The 27,934-nt window shown below is 32.0% G+C and overlaps 4 protein-coding genes across 4 annotated transcripts; 2 read left to right on the top strand and 2 right to left on the bottom strand.

Moving 5' to 3' along the window:
• Positions 1–6,859: 6,859 nt before the first annotated feature.
• On the top strand, positions 6,860–7,021 carry GLRG_04813 (uncharacterized protein; the record flags this gene model as incomplete). Its single annotated transcript, XM_008095498.1, has 1 exon — positions 6,860–7,021. The coding sequence occupies one exon, from the start codon at positions 6,860–6,862 to the stop codon at positions 7,019–7,021; it is 162 nt and encodes a 53-aa protein (XP_008093689.1).
• Positions 7,022–21,287: 14,266 nt separating this feature from the next.
• On the bottom strand, positions 21,288–22,846 carry GLRG_04812 (major facilitator superfamily transporter; the record flags this gene model as incomplete). Its single annotated transcript, XM_008095497.1, has 4 exons — positions 21,288–21,845; positions 21,897–22,479; positions 22,535–22,568; positions 22,633–22,846. The coding sequence occupies 4 exons, from the start codon at positions 22,844–22,846 to the stop codon at positions 21,288–21,290; spliced, it is 1,389 nt and encodes a 462-aa protein (XP_008093688.1).
• Positions 22,847–23,472: 626 nt separating this feature from the next.
• Positions 23,473–24,676, bottom strand: GLRG_04811 (uncharacterized protein; the record flags this gene model as incomplete). The annotated part of the gene is made up of 4 exons (XM_008095496.1): positions 23,473–23,602; positions 23,655–24,077; positions 24,131–24,334; positions 24,387–24,676. 4 exons carry the CDS (start codon positions 24,674–24,676, stop codon positions 23,473–23,475), a joined length of 1,047 nt encoding a protein of 348 aa, XP_008093687.1.
• A 1,408-nt stretch (positions 24,677–26,084) lies between these two features.
• On the top strand, positions 26,085–27,369 carry GLRG_04810 (alcohol dehydrogenase GroES-like domain-containing protein; the record flags this gene model as incomplete). Its single annotated transcript, XM_008095495.1, has 3 exons — positions 26,085–27,086; positions 27,136–27,205; positions 27,263–27,369. The coding sequence occupies 3 exons, from the start codon at positions 26,085–26,087 to the stop codon at positions 27,367–27,369; spliced, it is 1,179 nt and encodes a 392-aa protein (XP_008093686.1).
• Between the last annotated feature and the right edge of the window lie 565 nt (positions 27,370–27,934).

Below are 27,934 nucleotides of genomic sequence, written 5' to 3'. Positions count from 1 at the left end.
AAAGTAAAAAGGAAAGAAATCTATACTACCGGGGCTAGTAGTCTAGCTAGCTATTATATAGCTATTTATTCTATTTATAAATTACCTAATAGGTCTTATAACTAGGGGTTCTAGTTCCCTTACCCTTTAGTAGATCCTTTAGTGCTATAGGGCTTACTAGCTACTAAGGTATAGGTGTACTAACTACTAAGGCGTAGGGCCTTAGCTACTAAGGCGTAGGGTACAGACTACTATAGCTATAGCGCACTTACTACTAAGGCGTAAGGCCTTAGCTACTAAGGTATAAGGTATAGACTACTATAGCTATAGCGCACTTACTACTAAGGTATAGGCGTACTAGCTACTAAACTACGCTATATCCTAATTCCTGTCTATATATCCCCTATATAACCCTTCTAGCTGTAATATTAAGAATATTTACTAAAGGAGATCTAAATTTACTAAATACACTTAGGTCTTTAGTCTCTTTTAGTTATAATAAAAGTAATACTTTTATAATAAACTCCTTATTACTTTTTATAATAACCTTATTTAATAGTATATAGACGCCTAGATTAATTTTTAGTAGTATACTAAATATACTATTAAGATTACTTATATTATAAAGCCACTAGCTACTACTACTACTAACTAGTTTAGTAAGGCCTATAGGTCTACTACTAGTTATACTACTAACACCTTAGTATTACTTAGTACTTTAAACGCTACTAAGTCTACCCTTACTAGTAAATAAACTAATAACTAAGATAAGATCTTTACTACTTTATACTAATACCTCTATAATTCTAATACTTACTTTAGATATAAAGCTACTAACTATATAGCCTATAACTACCCCTATAAGCCTAAGACCTCTATTAATAAAATTAACCTATAGTAATATATAGAGGACGTTACTAAGGCTAAAGATAAAGAGGAGCTAAAAAATTAGGTTTTTTAGTAAATTCTAACTCCTTACTAAGAACTAGTATAAAAAATAATTTAAGGTTATCTATATATTTAATTAATTTATAAAATCTTATTAAGGGTAACCTCTTAGAGATAAAGTTAACTATAGCTTTTAATAGATATAGTATTTAACTTTAAGTGCTTTTTAATATAAAAGTAAATAGCTACGCCTTTATAAGTAACTAAGTAACCTTTTTACTAAAAAAATTCTATAATACCTCTTACTAAACTTTACTTAAACTAATACTAGCTATAAGGTTTAATAAAAAATAATTAGATAACGTTTAGTACGCTTAGACTATAAACCTATATATTAACTATTAAGTAATTTAATAAACCTTACTATTATAACTTAATACTAGTTACTATAATTTAATTTTTAGTTATATTTAGTTTACTTACTATAAGGTAAACCTAGATATATACTATAAGTAGCTAGTCTAGCTAGCTAAGTCCTTATAATAGCCTTATCTTTTAATAATTATTAGAGAAATAGAGGACTTATATACCCTTAAGACTATTAACGTTTAGTACTAAATTAATACTAAACGTTAATAAAAAGTCTTTAAGGTTAACTACTAGTAATACTAGTAAAAGATAAAAAAGTAAAGACCTTAATAAATTCTTTAATATACTTATAAAAAAGATCTAAAAAAGAACCTTTATAAGATAAGTAAAGTGCTTAATAGTTTTTCTTTACTTATATATACTACTAAATAGCCTTACTATAAGGCTAAGTTTATATAGTTAGTAACACTATAAAAGTATAACTATTTTATATTTATTAATATAGTATTCTTTAAAATAAATCTAAAGAGATAAGATATTAAGCTTAGTTTTATTTTTTTTATAAGCTAGATTAAATAATTACCTAGAAGAAGAAGAAGCTAGCTAATAACCCCCTATAGGCTAATAACTAGGCTATATATAATTTAGTTAAAACTAACCTTTTTATTTTACTTTATACTTATAAGGATATTTTTAGTAAAGTAATAAGTAACTAGCTTACTTTTTATTACTTTTATAACTATAAGATTAAGCTTATAAAGGGAGAAAAAAAGAAGCTTATTTATTACTTATTATATAAATAATCCTTAGAGGAGCTAGAAGCTATAAGAGAGTACCTCTTAAAGAACTTATAAAAAGGTTAGCTTAAGCTAAGAAATATACCTTAAGCTACTCTTATACTATTTATTTAAAAATATAATAGTAGTTTATAATTCTATATAGATTTTTAAAAGCTTAATAAACTTATAAAAAAAGACTACTATTCTCTTTTATTAATTAATAAAACTTTAGTATATATTAAGTAAGTAAAGATTTTTATTAAGATTAATATTTACTAAGCCTTTAATAAAATCTAAATACACCTTAACTTTAAAGATTTAATAACCTTTTATACTTACTATAGTATATATAAGTATAAGGTATTACTATTTAGCTTATATATTAGCCTAGCTACTTTTTAGTAATATATAAATAATATCTTAATAAAGTATCTTAATAACTTTTATACTACTTATTTAGATAATATCTTAATTTTCTTTAAAGACCCTTTATAGTACTAAAAGTATATTAAAAAAATCTTTACTTAGCTTTATAAAGCTAGGCTATAAGTAGATATTAAGAAGTATAAATTTAAAGTAACTACTATTAAGTACTTTAAGTTTATTATTTTTACTAATAGTATTTATTTTAACTTTAAGAAGATTACTATAATTAAAAATTAAAAGCCTCTAATAACTATTAAAGGAGTTTAATTTTTTCTAAGGTTTTATAATTTTTACTACTAGTTTATTACTAAGTATAGTTATATAGCCTGCCTCTTAACCTAACTTACTACTAAGGACTACTTATTCTTATAGACTAATAACTATAAAAAGGCTTTTACTTCCCTAAAGAAGTCTTTTACTACTACCTTAGTGCTTTATTATTTTAAGCCTAAACTTTTAACTTATATTAAGACTAATACCTTAGACTTTATATATACTAGTATAATACTCTAATAGTAAGAAAATAGTATTTAGCACCTAGTTACTTTTTACTTTAAGACTATAAGTAGCGTAAAAATAAACTATACTATTTATAATAAAGAACTTCTTATTATTATTTTATACTATAAAAATAATAAGCTAAGCTTACTAGCTACTAATAGTATTTTAAAGTTATTACTAACTATTAGCTACTTTTATATTTTATAATAAAACGTCTACTAAATAGTTATTAAGCTTAATAGTTAAGATTAATAGTAGACTTTAATTTTTAAATTAGTTATTAACTTAAAAAAAAACGTCTTAGTAGACGCCTTCTTTAAAAAAAAAAGATTTTACTATATAAAAGGCTTTAAAAGAAGCTAGTTATATATAAGTACTTCTACTTTTTTTAGTACTTACACTAGAAATTACTATATAGTTATAGTAGTTATTAAAGGCTATTACTATAACTAAAAGAACTACCCTTAAAGTAATTATAATAAGTATACTAATACCTAAAGATAACCTCTAAAGGTCCCTACTAGTAAAATAAATCTTATAACTAAATTAAGAGGCTACTACACCCTTTTTATTAGCTTCTTAAAATCTAGCTTAATAAAAGTAAAAGTAATAAAAACTAACTAATAATAGCCTATTAACTATAAATAAATATTTAGTAGTACTTTTTAAAAATAACCTATATACTTATATAATTTAAAAAGCCTATAACTAAAAGTTACTTATATACCTTAAAAGGAATTAAATAAATAAGATTATTAGAAATAATATTACTAGCTAAAAATAACTATAAATATTAAGTAATATATATATAACTACTATATATATTACTATATATATAATATATATAATAAGCCTTTAAAAAACCTAAGGCTATTACTTACTTTATACTACTTATAGTAATATATTTATATAGATTTTATAGCCTACCTAAAGGATAAAAAAGGATATAATAATATATAAGTTATAGTAAACTACTTAAGAAAGTAGGTAGTATTAACGCCTTATTATAAGACTACTATAGTAAGAAATATATTCTACCTCTTTTATAAACGTCTACTACTTTTCTTTAATTTTCTAGAGATAATTACCTCTAACTATAGCCCTTAATTTATTTCTAAATTTTAAAATAAGCTAATATAAATTTATAGTGTTGAGATTTAACTTTTTATTACTAACTACTTATAAATAGATAGTTAAATAAAGATCCTTAACTAGTATATTATTTAGTAGCTATACCTATTAGTAAATTACTACTAAAATAACTAAAGTAAAATACTCCTTATAGTAGATTTTACTTATACTATACTCCTTAGTAAGAGCACTAGTCTATTACTATTTAAAGTTAAATTTAGCTATATACTATAACTTAGTTTTAATTAGGACTATAGAATAGTAAAGTTTAATAGCACTTAAGAAAAAATTAACTAAACTAAGGCCTAAAGAATAGCTAAATATATTTATAAGTGCTAAAAGATTACCTAAAAGAATATAGAAATTACCTAAGAACGCTAATAAGAATATATAAATAAACGTTAAAGGCTAGATAATATTTAAGTAGGGAATAACGTTTTTATTAATACTTCTTATTAGAAAAAGGATAACCTTAATAAGCTCTAGAACCCTTAGTTAGGTCCTTAGCCTGTAATTAGTACTAGCTTAGGGGGTACCTAGTACTTTTAGCTCCCTAAAGGTATTAACACCTACTTAAGATTTTTTTTAGTAAGCTTTAGAAGGCCTTAGTAGACCTACTTCTAGGCTAACACTAAGACCTCTTACTACTAATTATAACTAGTAATAAAGAACTAAAATATAAAGTAGTATACTTATTATAGTCTAGGATTAACTATAAAAGACTATAATACTATATAAATTAAGTTAGCTATAATAAAGACCTTACTTAGTATAATACTAAAAGCTTTTACTATTTACTAATAGCACTAAAGGAGTTTTATAATAAACACCTTAGTACTAATAGCCTACCTTAAAACTTATACTTATAGCTTAAAGATATAGCTATAAACACTAAATTACTAGCGTAGCCTTATAATAACGCCCTAAAGAACCTAAAAAGATATTAATTAGAAAAGCTACTAGCACCTAAGTAGTATCTAGGCTACTATATATAATTACTATAAATATAGTGCTAGTATACTACACTAATTACTTTACCCTTTTATAAACCTACTAACACTTTTTAAGCCCTTACCTTACTACACTAGGTTTTAGTTTAAAAAAATATTTTCTAAAAAAAGGATTTATATAGGAAAATAAAAAAATTAACTTATAGCTACTAAAACCTTACCTAACCTTATACGCTCTAGGAACTTAAGCTTAAATATATATTATAAATAATATAGCTTCTAAAAGGGGAGGTAATATTATAGCTAGAAGGGTTATATAGAGGATATATAAATAGGAATTAGGATATAGTATAGTTTAGTAGCTAGTACGCCTATACCTTAGTAGTAAGTGTGCTATAGCTATAGTAGTCTATACCTTACGCCTTAGTAGCTAAGGCCTTACGCCTTAGTAGTTAGTGCACCTATACCCTAGTAGCTAGTAAGCCTTATAGCACTAAAGGATTTACTAAAGGGCAAGGGAACTAGAACCCCTAGTTATAGGAACTATTAGGTAATTTACAAACAGAACAGACAGCTATATAATAACTAGCTAGACTACTAGCCCCCTAGTGTAGATTCCTTTCCTCTTTACCTTTAAATTCTTATAATAGGAAATACAGTTATATGTCTAACTAACGTAGTATTACTACTATAATAAGACTATATATAAGTTTACTAGTAAAAATATAGTTACCTTATAGTAAATTACTAGGGAATAAGTAGTAAAACTACCTTACTTTAATAGTAATTTTACTAATAATATTACTAGGTTTAGCTTAGGATTTCCTAACTAAGAAATAGGGGGATTTCCCTATTTTTATAGGATTTCTTAATAGATTATTACACATAACAAGATTAATTAACTAACTATTATAATCCCTATAATTTAATAATTAAACTAAAAACAACTAACTTAGTTAACTATTATAGAAATATAGCATTTAACTAACCAACTAACTATAGAAATAGCTTTAAGTTAACTAACTAACTTTAAGGCTAAAGTTAGGTTAGTTGCTCTGAATGAAGCGCTGGTGTACTTAGCAAGCGCTGCTCCTTCCCAGGATGATTATTAGACATATTTGCGAGACTAAGCAAGAGGAGGGTGAGGTATGTCTGATGCTGTATGGGAGGAACAACAAGTCACGGGCTTAGCAGCTCACGGCATCGAGCATCTCTGACCTGGCCTGAGTATGTAACCAAAAGACAGTGACTGTAGTCCGCTCGTATAATGATTCATGCTCGAGGTTTGAGTATCGGATCTGGTGACCTTTGTCCCTTATTATTTGCTGAATCATGGGATGTCGTACGGTCAGCTAACGTTGATGTTCCAACAATCACAATAAATGTAAAGAGTTTGATAAACTGGACCAGGTTTAATAAGCAGCACTTGATGGTTGCTTAGTCGCTTTTGAAAACACACCATTGAATATACTGATGCGCGTTATTTAGGTGCAACGAATACATGATAAATGTTGATCCCAGCTATCTCGATACTTGTTCTCTGTCATCCAGACACCAATCCTCGAGATTTGGCGCCTTATCTGAATATATCATGGGCAAAATGTACCCTTGTTTATCCATCCAGGAGAGATTTGGAGCAGGCAGCAAGCCGTTTGCTCTTGGCAATCATCGACCCAGACCCCCCTCCTTATCCCAGGAATAATAAGCTCACCCCACATCCACAACGCCGAGAAAAGCGATGAGGTGTGTGGTTTACGGAACTCACTTGAACCTAGTATTATCGATGATCTGTGTTTCCCTTCAATTGTCGTTCCTCTCACACGTATACACACAGCCATGTTCTATCGCAAGAAGAAGTCTGCTAGTGAGCTGCCTGAGGTTTTCGGCTATGACCGCGACGCGCTTGTCTCACTGGTGAAGCGCCGCTACCAGCTACTCGTCGACATCGGCCACCTGCACCCAGAGGCCGTTCGGGCGCCGTCCAAGCCGGCGGTGTAGTCCGACGCAGAGCCTAACTGTCGGGATATTCAACTGTTCAATGGTGGAGCCAATCCATGGTCACGTGATTTACCATCACGTGACTCATCCTGGCGGCTCACTTACACTACTATAAATACCTACAGCAGCAACCTCTTCTCTTTTCCTTAATTATTATCTTCACCTAGCTACTAATAGTTAATTAATACTATTACAGCTACCTTAATTATAATCCTTATAATACTAATACTAATTAGTAGTTAACTTTATAGTTACTACTACTATAGATTAGTAAGGATTATTAGAAGAGGCTATAATACTTTACTTACTATAGTAGCTTAGATTAAAGTATTAAAGTGCTACCTAGCCTAAAGATTATTAGTACCTAGGATCTTATAATACCTAGTAAATAACCTTTTAAGCCTTATATCTACTATATAATAACTACTATTACTACTATTAACTTTATTACTTTTAGAAAAGTCTTTTCTTTTATATAATACCTACTTACTAATAACCTTTATAGTATTTAGTATAATTTTTTTTTATACCTAAGTTTTTTTAAGTTCTTTTTCTTTTTATTTTTTAACCTTTTTTTCTTCTAATTATTAAGATTTTTATCTTACTAAGTTTTTATCTTATTATAGTAGTAATAGCCTATATAAGATTATAAGTAAATAGACTTTTATAAGTTCTTATCTAAATAAGATCTTACTAGTAGGACTAGCTATAAAGTAGTTAAGTAAGAACTACCTAAGTAATCTACTTTTAATATAGTATTTATAAGTAAATAGCTTTTACTAATCTTACCTTTATACACTTCTAATATTATATTATTAGCTAGGCGTAGCCTATAGTAGTTATAACTTCTTCTCTTAACTAGATAATTAGTAGCTAAGTGTTACCTTTAGTAAGTATACCTCTTTTTATTCTTTAAGTAAGATAAAAAAGGTAAAGGTTACTTATATTACCTTAATTTACTTACTTTTTTTTATTCTTTAAATACTTATTAATAACTATACTATTTTTCTTACTTTCTCTTCTTCTTTAAGTAAGGTATAGTTATTAGTAATAAAAGCGTATAAGGTATAAGGGACTCTTATAGTGTAGTAACTATATAGAACACTATAACTACTAAAAGTAATATAAAATTCCTTACTAATTAGTATATAAATTATCTTAATTTATCTAGAATTAATATTAAATATAAGTATTAAACTATAGGATTAAGTATAATTATACCCTAATTAGGTACGTAATTACTTCTAATTATCTTATGTTATTATAATTAAAAGTAAATTATAAAGAGGCTTTAGTTTAATTAGAAGGTAAGTATAAGTATAAAGGATAAATTCTATATATCTATCTTTAAATCTATTAACGCTAGCTTATATCTCTATACTTAATTAGGATTAAGATCTTCTAATTAGCCTATATACTACCTTACTTTAGGCTAATTACCTTACCTTACTCTAATTGTCCCCTAATTTCTTCTTTATAAGTCCTCTTAAGGAGAAATTATCCTTAAGATTAGCCCTTATATAACTACCTTTATAGTAAATTAGCGTTAGCTTTTCTTCTTGTTCTTCTTCTTAGCCTCTACCTCCTGCTTATGTACCTCCTTTATGTAATCTTATTAAAGCCTTACGTCCTTATAATCCTAGCCCTCTTAATCCTAGCTTAATAACAGTAGTACTTAGTGATATAGCCTTCCTAGTAGCTGTTATAGTTCTAATAGGATAAAGCTAGGCTATAGTAGTATTATAAAGTAACATAGTATAAAGGTAAAGTGTAATAGTAAAGTAGTAAAGTAAGAGAAATAATAATAAAGAGCTAAATAAATAACATAAAATAAGATAAGTAATAGATAGTAAGTGTATTTATAGTTAACCTTCTTTTTATAAAAAGTTACTTACTAAAGGGATATATACTTAGGGTATATATAACGTATTATATATATATTAAGTATTTAGTCCTTACTATTTATTTATCTCTAACTATAGGCACTTACTACCTTATCTTATAATAAGTGCCCCCCCTTAAAAAAAACCTTATCTTCTTTTACTAAATACTTTAAGAGCTAATTAAGAAAGTAATATTTACTATTTCTTATCTCCCCTATATTATAGCCTTATACCTTAGGGTTATTTATTTATATTCTAACCTTACTATTTACTTATTATTATTATTACTTAGGTTAATAGCCCTAGCCTAGCGCTTTTTTCCTTATAGGCCTATAGGGCTACTAAGTTCTTTTACTAGGTAGGGTTACTTATTACTTCTACTACCTAAGCTTATATTACTAATAACACTTTAGGTAGTAGTATATATCTCTTACTAGAGGTAAAGTGTCTTTATAAGTAAGGTAACCTAATCTTATAACTATTTAAAATCTTTAGCCTTAAACTTATTAAGGGCGTTAAGATTATCTACCTTATAGTTAAGGTTCTTAACCTTATTTTTAATAGTATTAATCTATTTCTTAATATTATTAATTTAAGCTGCCTACTAGTAAATCTTCTTAGCCCTAGTGTATAAGCTTTTTCTAATAGCCTTATTAATATTACCTTATACTACTATAGCTACTTTAGCCTTATTAATAGCTATTACTAAAGTAGTAGTATTCTTTACGTTCTTATAAATTAACTTAGTGTACTTATTAACTTTAGTAGTAAGGTTAGTAACCTAGTCTTCTAGCTAGTTAATTAGGTGTAATTAGCCCTCTATATAGTAAGTGTACTAAATTTCTAGTATAAAGATATAGTCTAAGCGCTAGATAAGTAAGAGGGTACTTATAACCTTAGAATTACTTTACTTAGGTTAGTATAAGAATATAAAGCTAATTAGTACTATATAACTAAGAAGTTCTTTAGACTATAGTTTACCCTCCTTATAATTAGTAAGGATAACGTCTATAGGGGCTATAATTTACTATTAGAAGTACTTATTTAAAGTTAAAAAGGTATATAACTATTTAGTATTAAAGCTTTATTAGCTTATATAAAAGCGCTAGACCTAGACCTTAGTTTCTTTATATAGTATTTAGTTACTACTACTATAAAAGGCTTTATTAAGGCGTATAATTACCTCTTCTTTAATAAAGATTATTAACTCTTTAGTAGTAGATATATTCTTATATAAGGTAGTAGGTACTTTTACTTTAGTTACTATAGTAACCTTTTTTACTATTTTATTTCTAGCCTTCTTAATAGCACTTTATTTAGTTAATAGCATACTATCTTAATTAAGTGTATTAAGGTATTACTTAATATATTTATAAAGCTTATTATACTTCTTTTATTACTTAACTATTTTTTATTACTAAATATATTTATTAGCCTTCTTAGTCTTATTATAAATACTATCTAAAAGTTTAATTTCTTTAGTTAGGACTTTAGACACCTTAAAGTTCCTACTACTTACTTTATTATTATTAAAGTTAAGGTTAAGATCTATATTACTAGTGTTATTATTACTATAGTTAGGGTCCTTTATAGTAGCCTTATTATTTTAGCCTTCCTTACTTATACTACTTATACTAGTGTCTAGTTAGTTATTACCTTAGGCTAAGGGATTAATAGGGGTAAAGCTAGGTCTTATAGCACTATTACTATACTCCTCTATAAGCTGCTAACTACTAGTAGCACTAGCCTAAGTAAGGTAGTTAACGTGCTTAGATATCTTATTATTATTAACGTCCTTATTAATAAATTTATTAAAGTTAAAGGTGTCTTAGTTAAGGATATCTTTATATAGGTTAAAATTACTTATAAAGCTTTAGGTTTTCTTAATAGTGTAATTATAAGATTATATATTATACTTATAATTAGCTTTAACTACTACTAGCGTTATAAAAAGTAGAGGTAAATTATAATATAAAAAGTAGTAGTAGATTATAAAGAAAAGTAATAAGTTAAATAAGTTAAAAAATAAAAAAATAGTAGTTATAAGTAGGTAGGTTAAAATATCCTCTAGCTATTAACTATAGGTATAAGTAAGGTAAGTATAGTTACTTATTTTAGATAGTTACTCCTTCTATTTCTTTTAACTATTAATAATATATAGTTATTTAGGTCTTTTTTTACTACGCTATTATATAATTTAATAAAAAAAGAGTGTTAGTATATTAAAGGTGTTATTTTTTTTATTAAAAGGAAGATTAGAAAATAAAGGTGTTATTAAAAATAATAGTATAAAGCTAAGTATTACCTTATATTATTAGGAAGAATTATAATAATTTAGGTATTATTAGTAGGGGGTTCTAAAGGAATTCCTCTAGGGCTAGTTTCTAGCCTTATTTCTTTATATATTCTAAACTTTAGTTAATAGGGTTACCCTTCTTATATTCCTTTACTAGGTTACTAGCGTTTAGTATAAGATTCTTATAAGGCTTTTATATATTATCTACTAGTAAGTACTTCTTCTACTTAATAAGATACTTAACTAATAGCTAATTCTTTCTTTAGTTAATTCTTTATCTTATAACTTATTTAACTTTATACTTTTTTATACTATTAACTTTTACTAGTTCTAGTAGTTACTACTCCTTACTAAAAGGATCTTTACCTATAGGTGCTTTTTATAGCTATATAGTTAATACTACTAGGTGTACTCTTTATTATAGTAGTAAGTTAAGTTTATAAGCACTAGGCCTAACTATATAGGTAATCTAGAAAGGGCCTATACGTTAGAGAGACTACTTTTTCTTAGGCTTACTAGGTAGTAAGTAGCCTTTACTAAGTTAGAGGAATACCTTATTACTAATAGTAAAGTCTATAAGGTAATAGTAATAGTTATATTACTCCTTTTATATTAATCTTACTATATTAATTAAAGCTAGAGCTTTAGATTAGTAAGTCTAGTGTAGTACGTCTAGGGACTTTATTAGTAGTCTCTTAGTACTAACGTGTTCTAGTACTATTTATAGGTAAAATCTAAAGACTAGCTTATTTAGTAACTACCTTATTATAACTATAAGTAACTTATTAAGTAAGTGTTATAGCGCTAGGAGTATATTAATCTATAGTATATTTAAGTTAGTATATATATAAAAGCAGATAGTAATCTTAACTATTTAGTTAGTTCTTTTACTTTAACTATTAGTCTAGAGGTAATATACTATAAAGATAAGCAGCTTTACTTTTAAGGTGTTAAATATTCCTACCTAAATAGCTAATATAAATTTAGGATTATAATTACTAATAATAGCTATTAGTAGGCCCTAGTTATATATTATAAGAGTTTATAAAAGTACTTAGGCCTAGTAGTAAGCCTTATACTTAGTGTATCCTAGGATTAGTAATGTCTTTTTACTAAACTTATAGGTTATAGTATAAAGGTAGTTAAATATAGTAAGGTTAGGTAGTACTTAGAAACTATTCTATATTAGTACCTTAAGTATATTTATAATAAAGTATATAGAGATTATATAGTAAGGCACTTTAGGTATTATAATAAGTTAAAGTAATCTTATAGTCTTCTAGTAATCTATTTAGTTACTTTAGTAAGTTAAGTAGTAAGTAAGATATAATTTTACTAACTTTACTTTACTAAAGATATAAAAGTTATATAACTTAGTAAGTATTTTATTACACCTAAAGTAAAACTTCTTATTATAAGTAAAAGTAAAAATCCTTTTTACTATAGGTTTTAAAATATAAAGTCTATATATACTATTAGACGTAATATAAAAAATTAGTCCTCTATTATTAATTACCTAAGGTAAGGTTAGTACTTATAGCTATTATCTTTTTTTATAAGGTAGTTATTATTCTCTCTTAGCCTTATCTAGGGTTATAAATTCTTAGTTACCTTTATATAAGTGCTTAATTTAGGCTTTTAACTTCTTAAATTTCTTATTACCTTAGTAGCCTAAGACTATACTTCTTATAAAGTTATTATTAATTTATATTATTATAGTAGTAGCTATCCTAAGGTTTAAAGGCTTATTACCTATATACTATACTATTACTACTATATCTCCTCCTTTATTATTATTAATATTAGTAAGCTTATTTTTCTATAGGAAATATTTTAATAGGTTAGGTTATATAACTAGTAGGCAGAAGAGTATATCTAGTACTATATTAAGCTTACTAAGGACGTAAAAGATATATAAGTAAAACTAAAAGAGGTAGTTTACTATATTAGTAAAGTAGAGGTTAGCCTTATTAAGGTCTATTATTCTTAGTAATATATAAGTAATAATTCCTTTTACTACTATATAATTAGTAAGGATATTAACCTTATGCCTATTAGACTATATAAGCTTCTAGAGTCTCTTTATAGCCTATATAATAGCTATAACCTTAGCCTTAGTAGTACTAAAACGTTTTTCTACTTAGGTTATAGTTTATAAAAGGAATAAGATTAGCTTAACGTGTTTATTTTTTATATTAATACTAAGTATTTTCTTACTATCCTAGTTATAATCTAGTTAAAAAACTATAAGCCTAAAACTACTAATATAGGCGTTAATTTTAAAGAAAAGTAGTTTCTTAAGGTTATAGTAATATCTTATTACTTATTTATAAAGTTTCTCTTATAGTAATTTTTATATATTAAGCTCCTTAGGCGTAAGGTTAAACGTCTCTTTTACTATAATCTTTACTTTATACTAATACGTTATACTAAGCTTTAGTATATTATCTTTTTATAGTTACTTAGTAAGTTTTATCTTCTTATAGTAAAGGGGCTTAGTAATTACGTTAAACTAAGGAATTCCTATATATAACTATCTACTTATCTTAAGGTATATCTTAAGGTCCTAGAGGCTATAAAGAAAAGTAAGTTATTTAAAGGCTTAGATATAGTTATTTATCTTATAAATACTACTACTATTTATAATATAGCTAAGAAGCTTTACTAAGGGAAAACTAGTAAAAGATTTCTACGCTTTAATATATATATAGTACTTATTAAGGATCTTTAGGACTATCTTTAGGTGCTAGAGGTGTTCTTTATCTAAGTTACTAAAAATTATAATATTATTAATATATACCTTAATAAAGTGTTAATATTTAAAGAAGATCTAATTTATAAAGCACTAGGCGTAGGCTAGGGAGTTTTTAAAGCCTATTAACACTACGTTAAAGTACTTCAGCCCTTATAGGCTAATTATTACTATATAATCCTAATATAGTAAATATATACTAAGCTAGTAAAAAAACCTTAATATATTAAAGACTATTACCCTCTTTTTACCTTAAAGGGATTATATAATATCCTCTTAGTCTAGTAGGGGGTATACGTTAGGTGTAGCCTATTTATTAAGTAGCTTTATATTAACTACTATATACCCTTTATGTTTTATTTTATCCTCCTTATGTTTTTATATAATAAAAAGAGGATAAGTAAGTGCTATAAGGCGTTATTACTAGCCTATTTTACTAATTTTATATTACTTATTATTCTAGTTATTAATAAGCTTTATATCCTTAGGAGCTTAATTTATATCTTATCCTTATTTAGTATAGGTATTAACCTATAGTTATAGTAGATATTATACTTATCTAGGAGCTCTCTAAGTTTTTTAGTAAATTTAGGGTTATTAGTATAGATCTCTACGCTATAGTAGTTAATAATTATAAGGTGTTTATCTAGCTTTAATATACTATATCTTAGTATTTTCTATAGTAGTATAGGGATATCTAGTAGTTCTTCTTCTTTTTTAGCTCCTATAGTAAACTCCCCCTCTATATTAAGGAAGTTATTAGTAATATTAGTAAATTTAATAAAGTCGCTCTTAGTAATAGTATTTAGTATCTCTTTATTAATAGCCTATACGCTTTCTTCCCCTAGGACTAGTAAGATTTATATAACCTTAGTGCCTTTCTTAATAATAATAAGTATATTTATATTATTATAAACTAGTACTACTTTAGTAGATAATAAATCTAGTATTACGTCTAAGACGTAAGTGTTTATTAAAAACGTATAGTATTTATATAGCTTTTTATTATTATTATATTTATTAAAGAGGTTAATAAAGTTAACTAAGAGGTAGTATATTAACTTTAGCTAGATTATTATAGTAAATTACACTATAATTCTTTATATTATAGAGAAATAGCTCTCTACTATTACTAGTATTATTATATTATAAGTAAAGTAAAGTTTTACCTATTTCTTATTAAAGTTAATAACTACTTTATAGTTATTATAAAATAAGGTGCCTAGTAATAGTTAAGCTAGAAGCTTCTTAACTACTTTAGTAGTAATTATAGTATAGACCTTTATCTTAGTGCCTTTTACTACTTTATTAAAGTATATATTAAAAGTAATATTCTTTATAAAGGTAAATAATAATCTTACTACTTTTACTCTTTATAGTTCTACTATAAAGAATTATAAGTTTCTTATAAATTTCTTTACTTACTTATAATCTACTAGAATAACAGACGTACCTATATCTAGGTATATAGCGTTTTCCTTTAAGTTCTTATTTACTTAGATCTTTACTTATAAGTAAATATATTTACACTAGTTTCTCTTTTTATTAGGCTTTATAATAGCTTTAATTACCTTCTTTATCTAGAAGGTAAAGTTTACTATATTACTATTATATAGTACTTCTTTAAAGAAGTCTAGCGTTATAAAAGTTATAGCCTTACTTAGTATTAGTAATTACTTTACGCCTTTATTACTCTTAGCTACCTCTATAAGGTACTTCTTAATCTTATCCTAGCGTAAGGTAACCTCCTTAAAGGTCTTAAAGATCTTCTTATAGTCTGCTAGGGCTATAGTAATCTTAGTAAGTAGTAGTATAATAAAGTTTATAGTGTTAGTTATTATTAGTAAGAACTCCTTAGTAGCCTTAAGGAGATACTTTTTATTAATAAGTTTATTAATCTTAATATTTATATCCTTATTATATTTTTAAATAAATTATACTTTATTTTTACTTTCTATTTTTTATATATATTTTACTTATTACTACTATTTACCTCTTTATTAAGGTCCTTACTAAGGTTCCTAGTCTTATACCTTACGCTCTAAATTAGCCTAATAGTGTTTATACTTATAGTTACTATAAGGTTAGTATTTTTTATAGTTTCCTTAGGCGTTTCCTTAGAAGTTTCCTCTAGACTAGTAGTTATCTTATTATTACTAGTTATTATTATTAAATCCTTATAAAGCTATATCTTCTTTATTAGTCTTTAGGAGGTCTTTATCTTAAGGGTAGTAGTTTTTTAGTTATTTTAATATACTTCTCTATAGCGCTATATTATTATTTATACTACTTTAAGTACTTACGTTATTAGTATATATAGGGGTGCTTTATAATAGTAAGGTAGCGTCCTAGAGGGCTTAGCGTTTTTCTTTAGCTAAAGTAATATACTTATCTAAGAAGTTATAGTCCTTAGGCTTATAGAGGAATTACTATAGTTATAGTATAAGGTTATTATAAAACCTTATTAGCTATTAGTATTAAGTCTAGTTACCTTATGCCTTAGTATACTTAAAGTAAGATTAAGTAAAAGTATAAATATTATACTACTTATTAATCTTATTAGTAGTAAAGTAATTTTTATAAAACTACTTTTCTACTTTAATAGGGGTTAGTCTAAAATAGTGCTTAAATTACTTTAAGATTACTAGCTAACCTTTTTACTTAAAGATATTTTACTTTACTTTAGTAAGTTAGAATTCTTACTAGTTTTATACTTATCTATAGAGGTACTAGTTAATTATTTAATAAAAACGCTATAAGGATAAAAGATCTCTATAAGTTACCTTAACTACCTAAATCTAAAGCTTTATATTATAGTAATACGTTATAAGGTAGTTATAAAAGATAAGGTCTAGTAAGTACCTCTTAGTATTAGTATTAGGCTAAAAGATTTCTATAGTAAATAGCGTCTATAGCTAGGCTAAAAAATAACCTAAGGTAGCTATAATAGTTACTAGTACTACTACTACTTATATCTAAGTAGTTATAGTATAAAAAAAGGCTACTATAAGCTTTTTTATATTTAATACTAATAAAAGTAGTATAGCTATAGTTAACTATAGGCTCTTTTACTACCCCTACTAGCTAGGGTTATTTTATAACTAGGCTATACTTATTAGGTCTTAGTGTTTTTATAATTATCTTACTATTAACTTTAACTTTACTAATTAAGTAGCTATAGTTATAGCACTAGCCTCCTTACTAAGGTACTAACTTAGGGGAATTATATTTTTTACTTAACCTTAGGCTAGAGGTAGTAAGTATTATATTTACCCTAAAGGTAAGTATATATCTTATTCTTATTAGCCTTAAGTATAGTAACTTATACTATCTAGGAATTAGCTTAGTATAGTAAAAAACTATAGCCTAAGTAGGCCTACTAGTAGGATAGTATTATAGCCTAGTAGGCTTATAATTTCTTATTTTTTACCTTTTAATTTAGACTATATTATTATAGTAGCTTTTACTTACCTTAAGAATAATAAGTCTAAAAGGATACTTCCCTCTTATTTAAGTGTATTACTTATTATAATATCTTTATTTAGGGGTAGTTATTAGGGAGGCTTTTTTTAAAAAGTAAGTAGTATTTACTTAGTTAGGTTTCTTTTTAGTATAACTAGGTTTTTAAATAACTAAAAGCTTTATAAGTTACTATAAGATAGTTAGATATCCTCTACCTTACTATATAGTCTTAATAAAAGCAGTAGGTTAATTCTTATATCTCTAATAATCCTTTTTACTATATAGAGGGTGTCTTTAATCTAAAAGGGGTTATTAGCCTAGCTAACGTCTAACTAAAAGCCTTATTACTAGTTATTACTAAAGTAGTATAATATGTTCTTATTAAATTCTATAGTTATAAGGGATTATATATTATTATAGAGGCTTTAAGGTAGTTACTAAGTAACCTTATAGGTTAGGTTTTCTTAAAGCTATATATAGAATTACCTAAAGTTAGAGATTTATCTAGGTTAAAGCGTTCTTAGTATGCTATATCTTTAAGCCCTTTACTCTTATTAGGGTGTATATATTTCTTTACTATATAGTAGTAAAAAAAAAAACTTAATAAAAATAATAAAGATAGTAAAAGTAATAAAATAGTATAGATTAAGATAGTTATACTATTACTTAATATAGCCTTCTTAGTAGCTGTTATAGTTCTAATAAGATAAAGCTAGGCTGTAGTAGTGTTATAAAGTAACGTAGTATAAAAGTAAAGTGTAATAGTAAAGTAGTAAAGTAAGATAAATAATAATAAGGAGCTAAATAAATAATATAAGATAAGATAGGTAATAGATAGTAAGTGTATTTATAGTTAACCCTCCTTCTATAAAAGGTTACTTACTAAAGGGATATATACTTAGGGTATACGTAATATATTATATATATATTAAGTATTTAGTCTTTACTATTTATCTGTCTCCTAACTACAGGCACTTACTACTTTATCTTATAATATTATTACTAGTAATAGGACTACTTATACTATTAACCTCCCTTAAGGCCTATAAACTTTTTATTTAACTATTATTAAACTATACCTTAAAAATACTTATAATAAGTAATAATAGCTACTCTCTAAGGTAGGTAGGTAAAGTAATAAGGAGAATAATAATAATAGTATAGTAGCCTTATTACTTACTAATATCCCTACGCCTACTAAAGAAATATATAATAGTATTACTATTACTATATACCTATAGCTAAAGTAAAAAGCTAGCTACCTATAGAGGTATATTAATTTCTTTAATAAAACTAGCTTTACTATTAGGCCTACTGTCTTTTTTACTACTATAAGTATAACATACGTCTTAATAAAAAAAGAAGCTAACTAACTGTTATTAATTAAGCTATAAAAAAAGGGTATTATTACTACCCTAAAGAAGCCCTTTAAGTAAGTAACTACTACTAAGATTAAAAGGCTTATTACCTATAGGGTATTTTACTTTATTTAATATAATAAGAATAAGTACACTAGAGTATAAATATTTAAGTTATAGATTATTAATAAGGTAAAAGGCTAGAATAAAAAACTATATAAGAAATCCTACCTTATTATCTAAGGATATACTAATAATAGTAAAAAAGTAATTCTTACTTAGTTACTTATAATCTAGTAAGCTAGCTAGCGCCTTATTCTTACTCTTATTTTATCTTTTACTTATAATAATAATAATTTCTTACTTTAGTTATATAATATTACCTAGGTATATATATAGTTAACTACCTTATTAAATTATATAATTCTTATATACCTTTTATTATAAATATAAGACCTTTATCTAAAGGGCACTATTATATAAGTAGTAAAGCTGTTATATAGTATTATAGAGGTAGGCACTTACTAGTAGGTAATATATAGTTACTACTATAGAGAGAAGCTCTAGATAAAGACTTTAACTTTTAATTTATTCCTACTAATTACTAATATAAAGAGCCTAGACTTTAGGATTATTAGTATATAGACTAATAATACTATTACTTTTTTAGATAAATTCTTTTTTACTTATAAGGCTAATAAGCTTACTAAGGCTATATTTACTACTAAGGAGAAGTAAATCCTTACTATTAATAACCTGCTTACTTTTAATAGTAGTATAGTATCTCTAACTACTAAGGGGAAGCTCCTTCTCTAATAAAAAGGCTAAAGTAAGAGACTTTAACTTATTAATAAAGAATCTTTATAAGCACTTAAGTAGTACGTTAAGTAATAAGCCTATAGTGTATATATTATATTAGTCTACTAGCCTAAAGCGTACTTTAACTACTTTATTATAGTATAATACTAATTACCTAATATAAATAAGATTAAGGCACTTAACTATTATATTATATAGTAAATAAATAACCTTAACTATAGTCTATTATTTTACTTACTTAACCTTAAATCTATAAAGCTTTTTATTTTTATAAATAGATTATTTATAAATAATAAGGACTTTACTTTATAGCTAGGATTTATTATTATTCTTACTAATAAGGTACCTATAAGTACTACTATAGGTAATAAATTTACTATAACTAGTAATATTATTTACTTTAGCTTAATAAAGTATAAGTAAGTTACTTAAAGTGTACTAGCCTTTAAGATCTATAGTATAGTTACTAGCGCTAATATTACTTATACACTTAGTATAATTATTATAATAATTACTAACTACCTTAAGCTACTATATATACTAATAATCCTTTATACTAACTTATACTTCTTTTATAAGTACCTTATTAAGCTTAAGACTATAAAAAAGAAAAAGCTTATAATTAATATTATAGCCCTCTAGTAGTTATATAAGTAATATAAGGTCTATAAGGTATAATAAATATAAAGTAATAATAATCCTACTAATAGATTTACTAAATTATTACCTAATAAGGCGCTAAAATAACTAGTTAGAAATAAAATAGTTTAGATTAGTATAAAGAGATAAGTTTTTTAAGCTATATAATAGATTATATAAATAAAAAGTATTAAATACTTTTAGGCTTTTAATTTTTATTACGTTTTTAAGCTTTTTAGCTACTAGGTAGTATCTAGGCTATTTATAGTAATTTTCTTTTACTTTAGAAAGTTACTAGTGTTAAGATATTTAACTATTTAATAGTAGAGCTAATCTATAGTTATATAATTTACTATTATATAACTTATCCTAGCGGCTTACTTACACTACTATAAATACCCACAGTAGTAACCTCTTCTCTTTTCCTTGATCATTATCTTCACCTAGCTACTAATAGTTAATTAATACTATTACGGCTACCTTGATTGCGATCCCTGTGATACCAACACTAACGTTGACGCGCTGCGGATAATAGGCCGGTTACAGACAGTTATAGACCTTCTAAGGCACCTCCTGTATCCGCAGGCTAGCCCTCCCAGCAGTGGCGCTGCGGGCGACGATGTCATGGTCTGCTATGAAACGATGGTCCTGTTGTACCTTAGGAACAGGTGGCAACCTGAACAGGACGAGGATTCAAACTGGCCCCAGCTGTCGTTCGCCATGCGGTTTGGCACCATTCGACATGCCATATTACCCAGAGCTACTGCTGCGCAGGCTTGATACCGCCCATCAACAAGGAGCAGGTCGAGGAGAAGATCAAGGACGAGGCGGCCGATGCTGCGATTTCCGCTGCCGAAGCGTTGGATCTCGACGTTGCTACAAGGGCGTTCTGTCGTATCGTCATTACGGCTGCTTCCATGCTTTTGACTTTCACTCCTGTAATTAGTGAGCCCCTAAATCTGCCGGCTCCGACGTCAAACTCTACAAGCCGCTCACTACAAACAACGACGGTGGCTACCGAGACAAGGCGGATAAGACGGACGAGAAAGTATGACGTTCAGACCTTAATCCAAGCAAAAGCACCAACCCCCATTTTTCGAGTCTTGCAAACTCTCGCCGAAAGAACAAAGATCATTCCCAGAATCATGCAGCTGCCGGCAAAAGCCTGGGCTCCGGCGTATCTACCTCCCATGGCGTCGATAATGGCTCCAGCAATCGGTGATCCGGTCAGTGACGCGAAACTCACCACGGTAAAGACCATGCCCATCCTCGTCCCCTGCTTTTGCGGATCTGTAGTCAAACTGCTGAGCACTGACGGAAACAGCGACTGAACGCCTCCAACGGAGATCCCATAAAACACTGACCAAAAGTACAGCCCGGTGATGCTGTGAACACCGGCCCAGCAATACATGATGGTACCGGTCATGAGAGCCATGGGCGCAAAGATGTTGATCGTACCAATGACGTCGCCGATTTGAGCTGGGATAATGCGACCAATCGCGCCCACGCCATTGAGGACAAGCAGAAGATCTAGTGATTCCGTATAGGATAGTCCCATGATGTCGCGTGAGAACGCAGCAAGATAGTGAAATGCAAAGTACGTTCCCCAGAAGCACTTGTGCATGTCAGACTCTCTCGGTCGCGATTCAATTAGATGATCACTCACCATGAAAGCTCCAGCAGCATAGAAGCTGTACTCAGACTCTTTGAACGCCGCCCATTCTACCAGCGGTGCAGCTCTTCGGGGTGGGATCCGGGTCTTCATAAGAAGTCCAGCCATGACCAGAGTCACCAGTTGTATCAATGCTATCGAACGGATTGTCCAACCCAGGCCGATCTGTGGCAGCAATTGTCGAACCATGCTTGGAAAGGCCAGCCCGCCAGCGACAGCCCCCGCCGCAGTGATACCGAACGCCAGCGAGCGGCGTTTCGCAAAATACGTCGACGTGACAGCCATGCAGGGGCAAAAGAGGCACCCGTTTCCGAGGCCCAGGCAAATGCCCTGGGCGAGGAAAAACTGCCAATAGGTAGTGCAGAACGAGGCTGCCAACATTCCGAGGACAACCAGCATGAAGCCGGCGACAAAGAGGGCTCGGAAGTAGCCCATGTCTGTCCAGCGTCCTGTAAATGTTCCCACAAAGAAAAGGAGGAAGACTTCGAAAGAGCCGATCCAAGAAACATCAGACGGCGACCGGGAGAAGAGGGAGGTAAAGTACGGCTGGAAGACACCAAACGAGTTTGCGACACCCCTATGAGCTTCTTAGCGGTGTGGCTTCGCGACGCGACCGAGTCCATGGCACTGACCAGGTGTTCATCGTGGCAAGAAACGTGCCCAGTACTATGAAACTTTGTCAATAACATTTCGCTATTGTTCTGCATCGTGACTCAGTTGTGGTACTGACCGACCATCCATGCTCTTAAACCTCCATCCGGCGGCGGATCAATGACTAGGTTGAGATGCGAATTAATTCCGTTGTTGCTCCTTGAGGTTCGGGCTGTGGGGGCTCTCCCTGTATCCGTTTCTGCATCATGGCTCTGACTTGAAGGAATGTTATTGGAAATTGGGAAGTGGTGCCCGCCTTGCTCTCGCTGAGTCGCAACTTGTTTCTCTGACATCGTTACAGACGGCAAGCTTAACTTGACTATTTTCCTTCACAAATCTGGCGCGAAACCGAATGATTTGCGGCAGAGGGGGCGCGGTTTGCAACACGAGGGAGAGTGAGCAGCAAATATGACAAGTACATTGACCATATGATCATGACTGACTAAACTAGGAGATTTAACATTTATAACGGGTGTCAATGCCAAGCAAAAGGCCGGTTGGGGATAATGGGAATGTTCCGACTTCGGCCCAATGGGGTTCGGAAACGGCTATTCACAGGAGGTGAAATATCCAAAGTCCGCGTAGTTCGGCCCGGTTGTCTTAGGGCAGAGGACTCACCAGCTCTCATTAGGTAATGTAGTAAACACTTGGAGCAATGTTTCTACGCCGGTCGGGGCGCCCTGCAGAGGGCGTCGGGATTCAGTCGGCCGACAAGATTTGAGCAATGTTGAAGAAGGATTGTCTGTCTGGATCAATGTTAATCCACCAATCATTCAGTGGTTGGCTTATCAAGTTCCAGCCTTAGCTTAGGATCATTATTGTTGATTTCAACTTTGCTACCTAATGTTGGCTCTTCACAAAATCATATAACGTCTTCTACGGGTTTCGCAACGTGCGATTGACCACCACCTAAAAGCCCTCAGTATGGTTTCACCCCAGCCAACTGAAGCAGTTTGTCCGTAATCTCAGCCTTCTCGAATGGCTCCTTTCGGTATTTAGGACACACCTCTCCGTTCCTCTTGGGAGGATCTTGTGAGGGGCGGATGTTGCTATCAAATGTCAGGATACACACCGAACCAGTCGGACACGAGTTGAGCTTACCAGTGAGGCCAATGCGTCGTTCCGAAAGAGTTTTCAAAGCAGAACTTCTTGGCCTCCAAAGCCTCGTCGGTCGCAAACTTTCGGGGCGTCATGCAGATGTACTGCACGTGTCTGATCTGGTCTCCTTCGGGGAAGCGGGCATAGTGCATGGTGCGCGAGTCCCAGAGGACAAAGTCTCCAGGTTCCATGTTCACCTTGAACAGCTCACAACCTTTGCTCTCGAACCATTTGACATCCTTCTTGCTAAAGAGAAACAAGTCCATGAATTTGATCTCGGGTGGAGGCGCATCCTCGTGGTCGGCGGACTCGCGCTTATGAGCGAAGAACTCGTCAAAGAGCTTCGCGGAACCGCGCATGAGCATCAAACCGCCGTCTTCAGGGCCGTTGGGGGCGAAATTCAGAAGTCCTTGGACTGCTTGCATGCTGGCGGATGTGAGTATTGCGATTTTGAGAGACAACAAACAGCGGCGGCTTACCCTTTTCTCTCGGGATTCTGGTCGCAGTGAGGCCAAGGGCTCCATGTGATGTCTTTGCGGTTTGGCAGAGAAATGTTCATCCCGTCAAATGAGGTGATGAGCTCGTTGGTCTCCCAGAGCTTCTCAAACACTTCGATAACCTTTGGCTCTAAGCGGGCTTCCCAAGCCATCTTTTCATGAGGTGCGCCATATGCGGAGTACATGCTAGAGTGGTCAATTAGCTTGAGAAGGGAGACCAACGAACCAATATACATACCCTCCTTTGAAGCTGACGGGGAGGTGATCCGCGGTCCATGTGGCTGGGTCCTTCTCATCGAACCTTAGCTCGAATTTCTTAAGCCACTCGATTTGTTTGTCACAGTAATATTGAGCTCGTTCCTTGCTGATAACATTCTTGATGACGACGCAACCGTTCCGGTGGAACTCATCTCGCCAGTCCCCGTAGACCCTATTGCTATCGAAGGTAACAAGATCTTTGCTTTCGAATTGTGTGGCGAAGGTTCGCTTGATTTCAGTCGGAGCAACGGTTTCTGTCTGGGTAGCCATTTTGACAGCTGATATTGGGTATGTATGTCACGTCAAGATGGGTTATATATCAGTTGGAGTATATGAAAGAATATTTTTGGATGCTGAATCAGTCGAATACGGCGGAAGCTGCGTGGCTTTATAGATTTCTCTTTATTCAACGGGTTGCCATCGCAGACGGCTCGCGGTCTTATAATCATCCTGCACGAGTCGGCCCCCCACTGGAGGTCCCGGCCCGTTGATTCACTCGGCAATGATGGCCGGCCGGGCCGGGATCTCGGTTCGGGTCGGTTCGGAAAACCCACCGCAGGACATGGACTTGGCCCTGCTACCTCGACGTAGCTTATGCCGATCCCCCAGGTTTCACGGGACCCGCAAGTTAATGCTGCAGGACTAACTGCTAAGAATTGATGACTGATCTTTGCATAGTATGCGCAGATGGAAATCTAACGCAGATGGCTTCCCGGATAAGTTCAAGATCACCAAGACCAACGGAGAATACCGGTGAGATAATCACGGTATGAGCCGAGTAAACCATGTTCTAACGTGTGACGACGTTATTAGGCAGTTTTATTTCGCGGTTGCTAGGTCTGCATCTACTCCCTACGGGACGACATCGATTGGCAGAGGCTCGAGCAGGACATCCATCTTGTTATCTCCATACATTGGTCCAGAGTTTGCGCTGGTAGATGATTTGCTGCTATCTATTATGGTCAGGTAGAGCTGGCGACTCGTGGGAATCGAGATCTGCTGCAGGGTTGTTGTGGAATATTTCACGATCCCAACAATGACGTTACTGCTGTGAGAGGTTTGAGAAAGCCGGTGACACTTCTAGAAAGCTTGCAGCTTGACAACCATTCGATCAGGATCCTGCCTCATCTTCTCTGTGTCGTCATCGCAGAGTCGCTCCCCAGGTTGAACCCAAGTTAGGCTGAATTTCCCAGGGTTCAACCTGTCAACATCAGAATGGAATCGAACAAAATTTTCTTAGCCACGTTTTCCGCGTGCGGAGCAGTAGAACAAGACCTAATTAGCGGAAGCATCCGATATTGTAGTTTGTGACAGAAAGTGAGAGAATCTGTATTGAGCACAGTTTAGCAAGTGACGATATGATGACTTCAAATCCCCAGTCAAGTAGGAAGTCTATCAAGTGGAGACCTATTTCGTGATGCATTCAGGCGAGGCATAAAGTCTCTGCAATAAACCAACAAGTTGATGTATTGAAATAAAATGCCTTCATTTGCATCTTCTGTGGCTCTCGGTGCAAGTTTTAATTGTTCAAAAACTCCTCCTGGCTATCATCTTCTATTATTCAGAGTAAAATGGCAGCTGTAGCAAGGTACGCAGCTTTTCAAGCTCTCCCAGCGGCAAGACTGACCATTTCAGTCACATAGCGTCAACGGCTTACAAGGCCCATCCCACAGAAAAAATGAAGGCCGCAGTCTTTCGGGGCTCCAAGTCCATCGCTGTCGAAGAGGTTCCGAAACCGATGATCACAGCGCCCAAGGATGCCATTGTCCACATCACGCACACGACCATCTGTGGTTCCGATTTGCACATTTACAATGGCGAGCTGAACCAGGCCATGAAGAAAGGAGATATCATGGGCCACGAAGCCATCGGTATCGTCGACCAAGTTGGTCCAGAGGTCAAAAGTCTGCAACCCGGGGACCGGGTCATCATCCTCCCTGTGATTGCGTGCGGTGAATGCTTCTACTGCAAACGCAAGGAGTACTCTCTCTGCGATAAAACAAACCCCTCGAAAGAGATTGAAAAGATGTACGGTCACAGGCTATCCGGCATCTTTGGATACTCGCACCTCACTGGCGGATACCCGGGAGACCAAGCCGAATGGTGTCGGGTTCCCAACGCCGACCTGACATGCGTCAAGGCTCCTCATGACATGGACCCGAAGAAACTTGTCGGGCTTGCCGACGTCACCACCACAGCATGGCACGGGTGCGAGTTGGCTGAGGTCATGGAGGGAGACATTGTCGGGGTGTGGGGATGCGGCGCCGTTGGACTCTCTATCCAGCGACTCTCGAAGCTCCGAGGTGCCAAGAGGGTGTACGCTATGGACGTCGACCTTAAGCGTTTGGAAATAGCCAAGGAATTCGGCATGATCCCGGTGGACGTGTCAAAACACGAGGATGTCGCAGAGTACATTCTCTCGGTCGAACCTATGGGCCTTGACCGTAGTATTGAAGCAAGCGGGTTCAGGAGTGCCCAGTCGCTTGCTCACAAGGGCATGCGGGCTTTGAGGTTGGAGGGCGACAGCGGAGATACGGTGTCTGACTGTATCAAGGCAACCCGTAAGGGGGGTAACGTTGCGCTGATTGGCGACTTCTTCTTCTCGACAAACAAATTTCCCATTGGCATGTTGATGGAGAAGACAATCACACTCAGGGGGGGGCAGCTCATGGCTCAAAAGGTATGTTTGCCAAAGTCTTGATGTCAATCATGTATTAACACGAGCGTAGTACTATCCTTTCCTTCTCAACATGGTTATTGACGGCAAATATGATCCTTCTTGGATGTTCACTCATGAAGGTATGGAGTTGCACTCCCGGCAGAAGAGATCAGTACTTACCGACGAACTATGCGCAGCCAAACTAGAGGACATCGACAAGTGGTACGGCTTTTTTGATAGGCACACAGTCCCCGGAGGTCTCAAGGTCCTACTCACAACGGCGTTTGGGAGGTCACAGAACTAATACGACCCCAGAATGTGTAAGATGGGTGGCATTATCAATCAAGGGAATATTTGTTGTAATTCAATCTTTAGCAGGTTACGAAGCTATGGTATACCAAAACATCCAGCCATATCCCTGACCAGATGATTGGCGGTTGCAGGTGACGCTCTGTGGGCCATTGAACCCGGAAATCAATCGGTGCCTGTCAATGGTCTTTGAAGCCAGTGAAAGGGAGTACACGAGCACGACACAGTAGCAAGGAAATTTAGCCGGCAGTCCTTCATATAGAGTTGCACCCGTGATTTGAGCCGATGGGTAAGAAATGACTGGCACATCCTTGAAGCTTTTGGTATGCGTCATATGACCCTATACCTACTCTTTGCGGGACATGGAAATGGTAGAGTGGCGATAATAACGAGGGAGGGGAGCCTTGTCTAGTGCACTCCCCATAGTCGGCGGAAGTTCAATGCCAGTTTTGTAGTGAAATGAGACTACCTACTATAAAAGGAAAGCCAAGATTGGTAGATCGGGAAGTCCTCATGTGCCGCGCCAATCGGGATATGGCCCTGAGGCCCTAAGATGCGGG

The sequence above is a fragment of the Colletotrichum graminicola genome (genome assembly GCF_000149035.1).
Source record: "Colletotrichum graminicola M1.001 genomic scaffold supercont1.15, whole genome shotgun sequence".
Classification (NCBI taxonomy): domain Eukaryota; kingdom Fungi; phylum Ascomycota; class Sordariomycetes; order Glomerellales; family Glomerellaceae; genus Colletotrichum; species Colletotrichum graminicola.
This window is presented reverse-complemented; position numbering and strand designations above follow the sequence as displayed.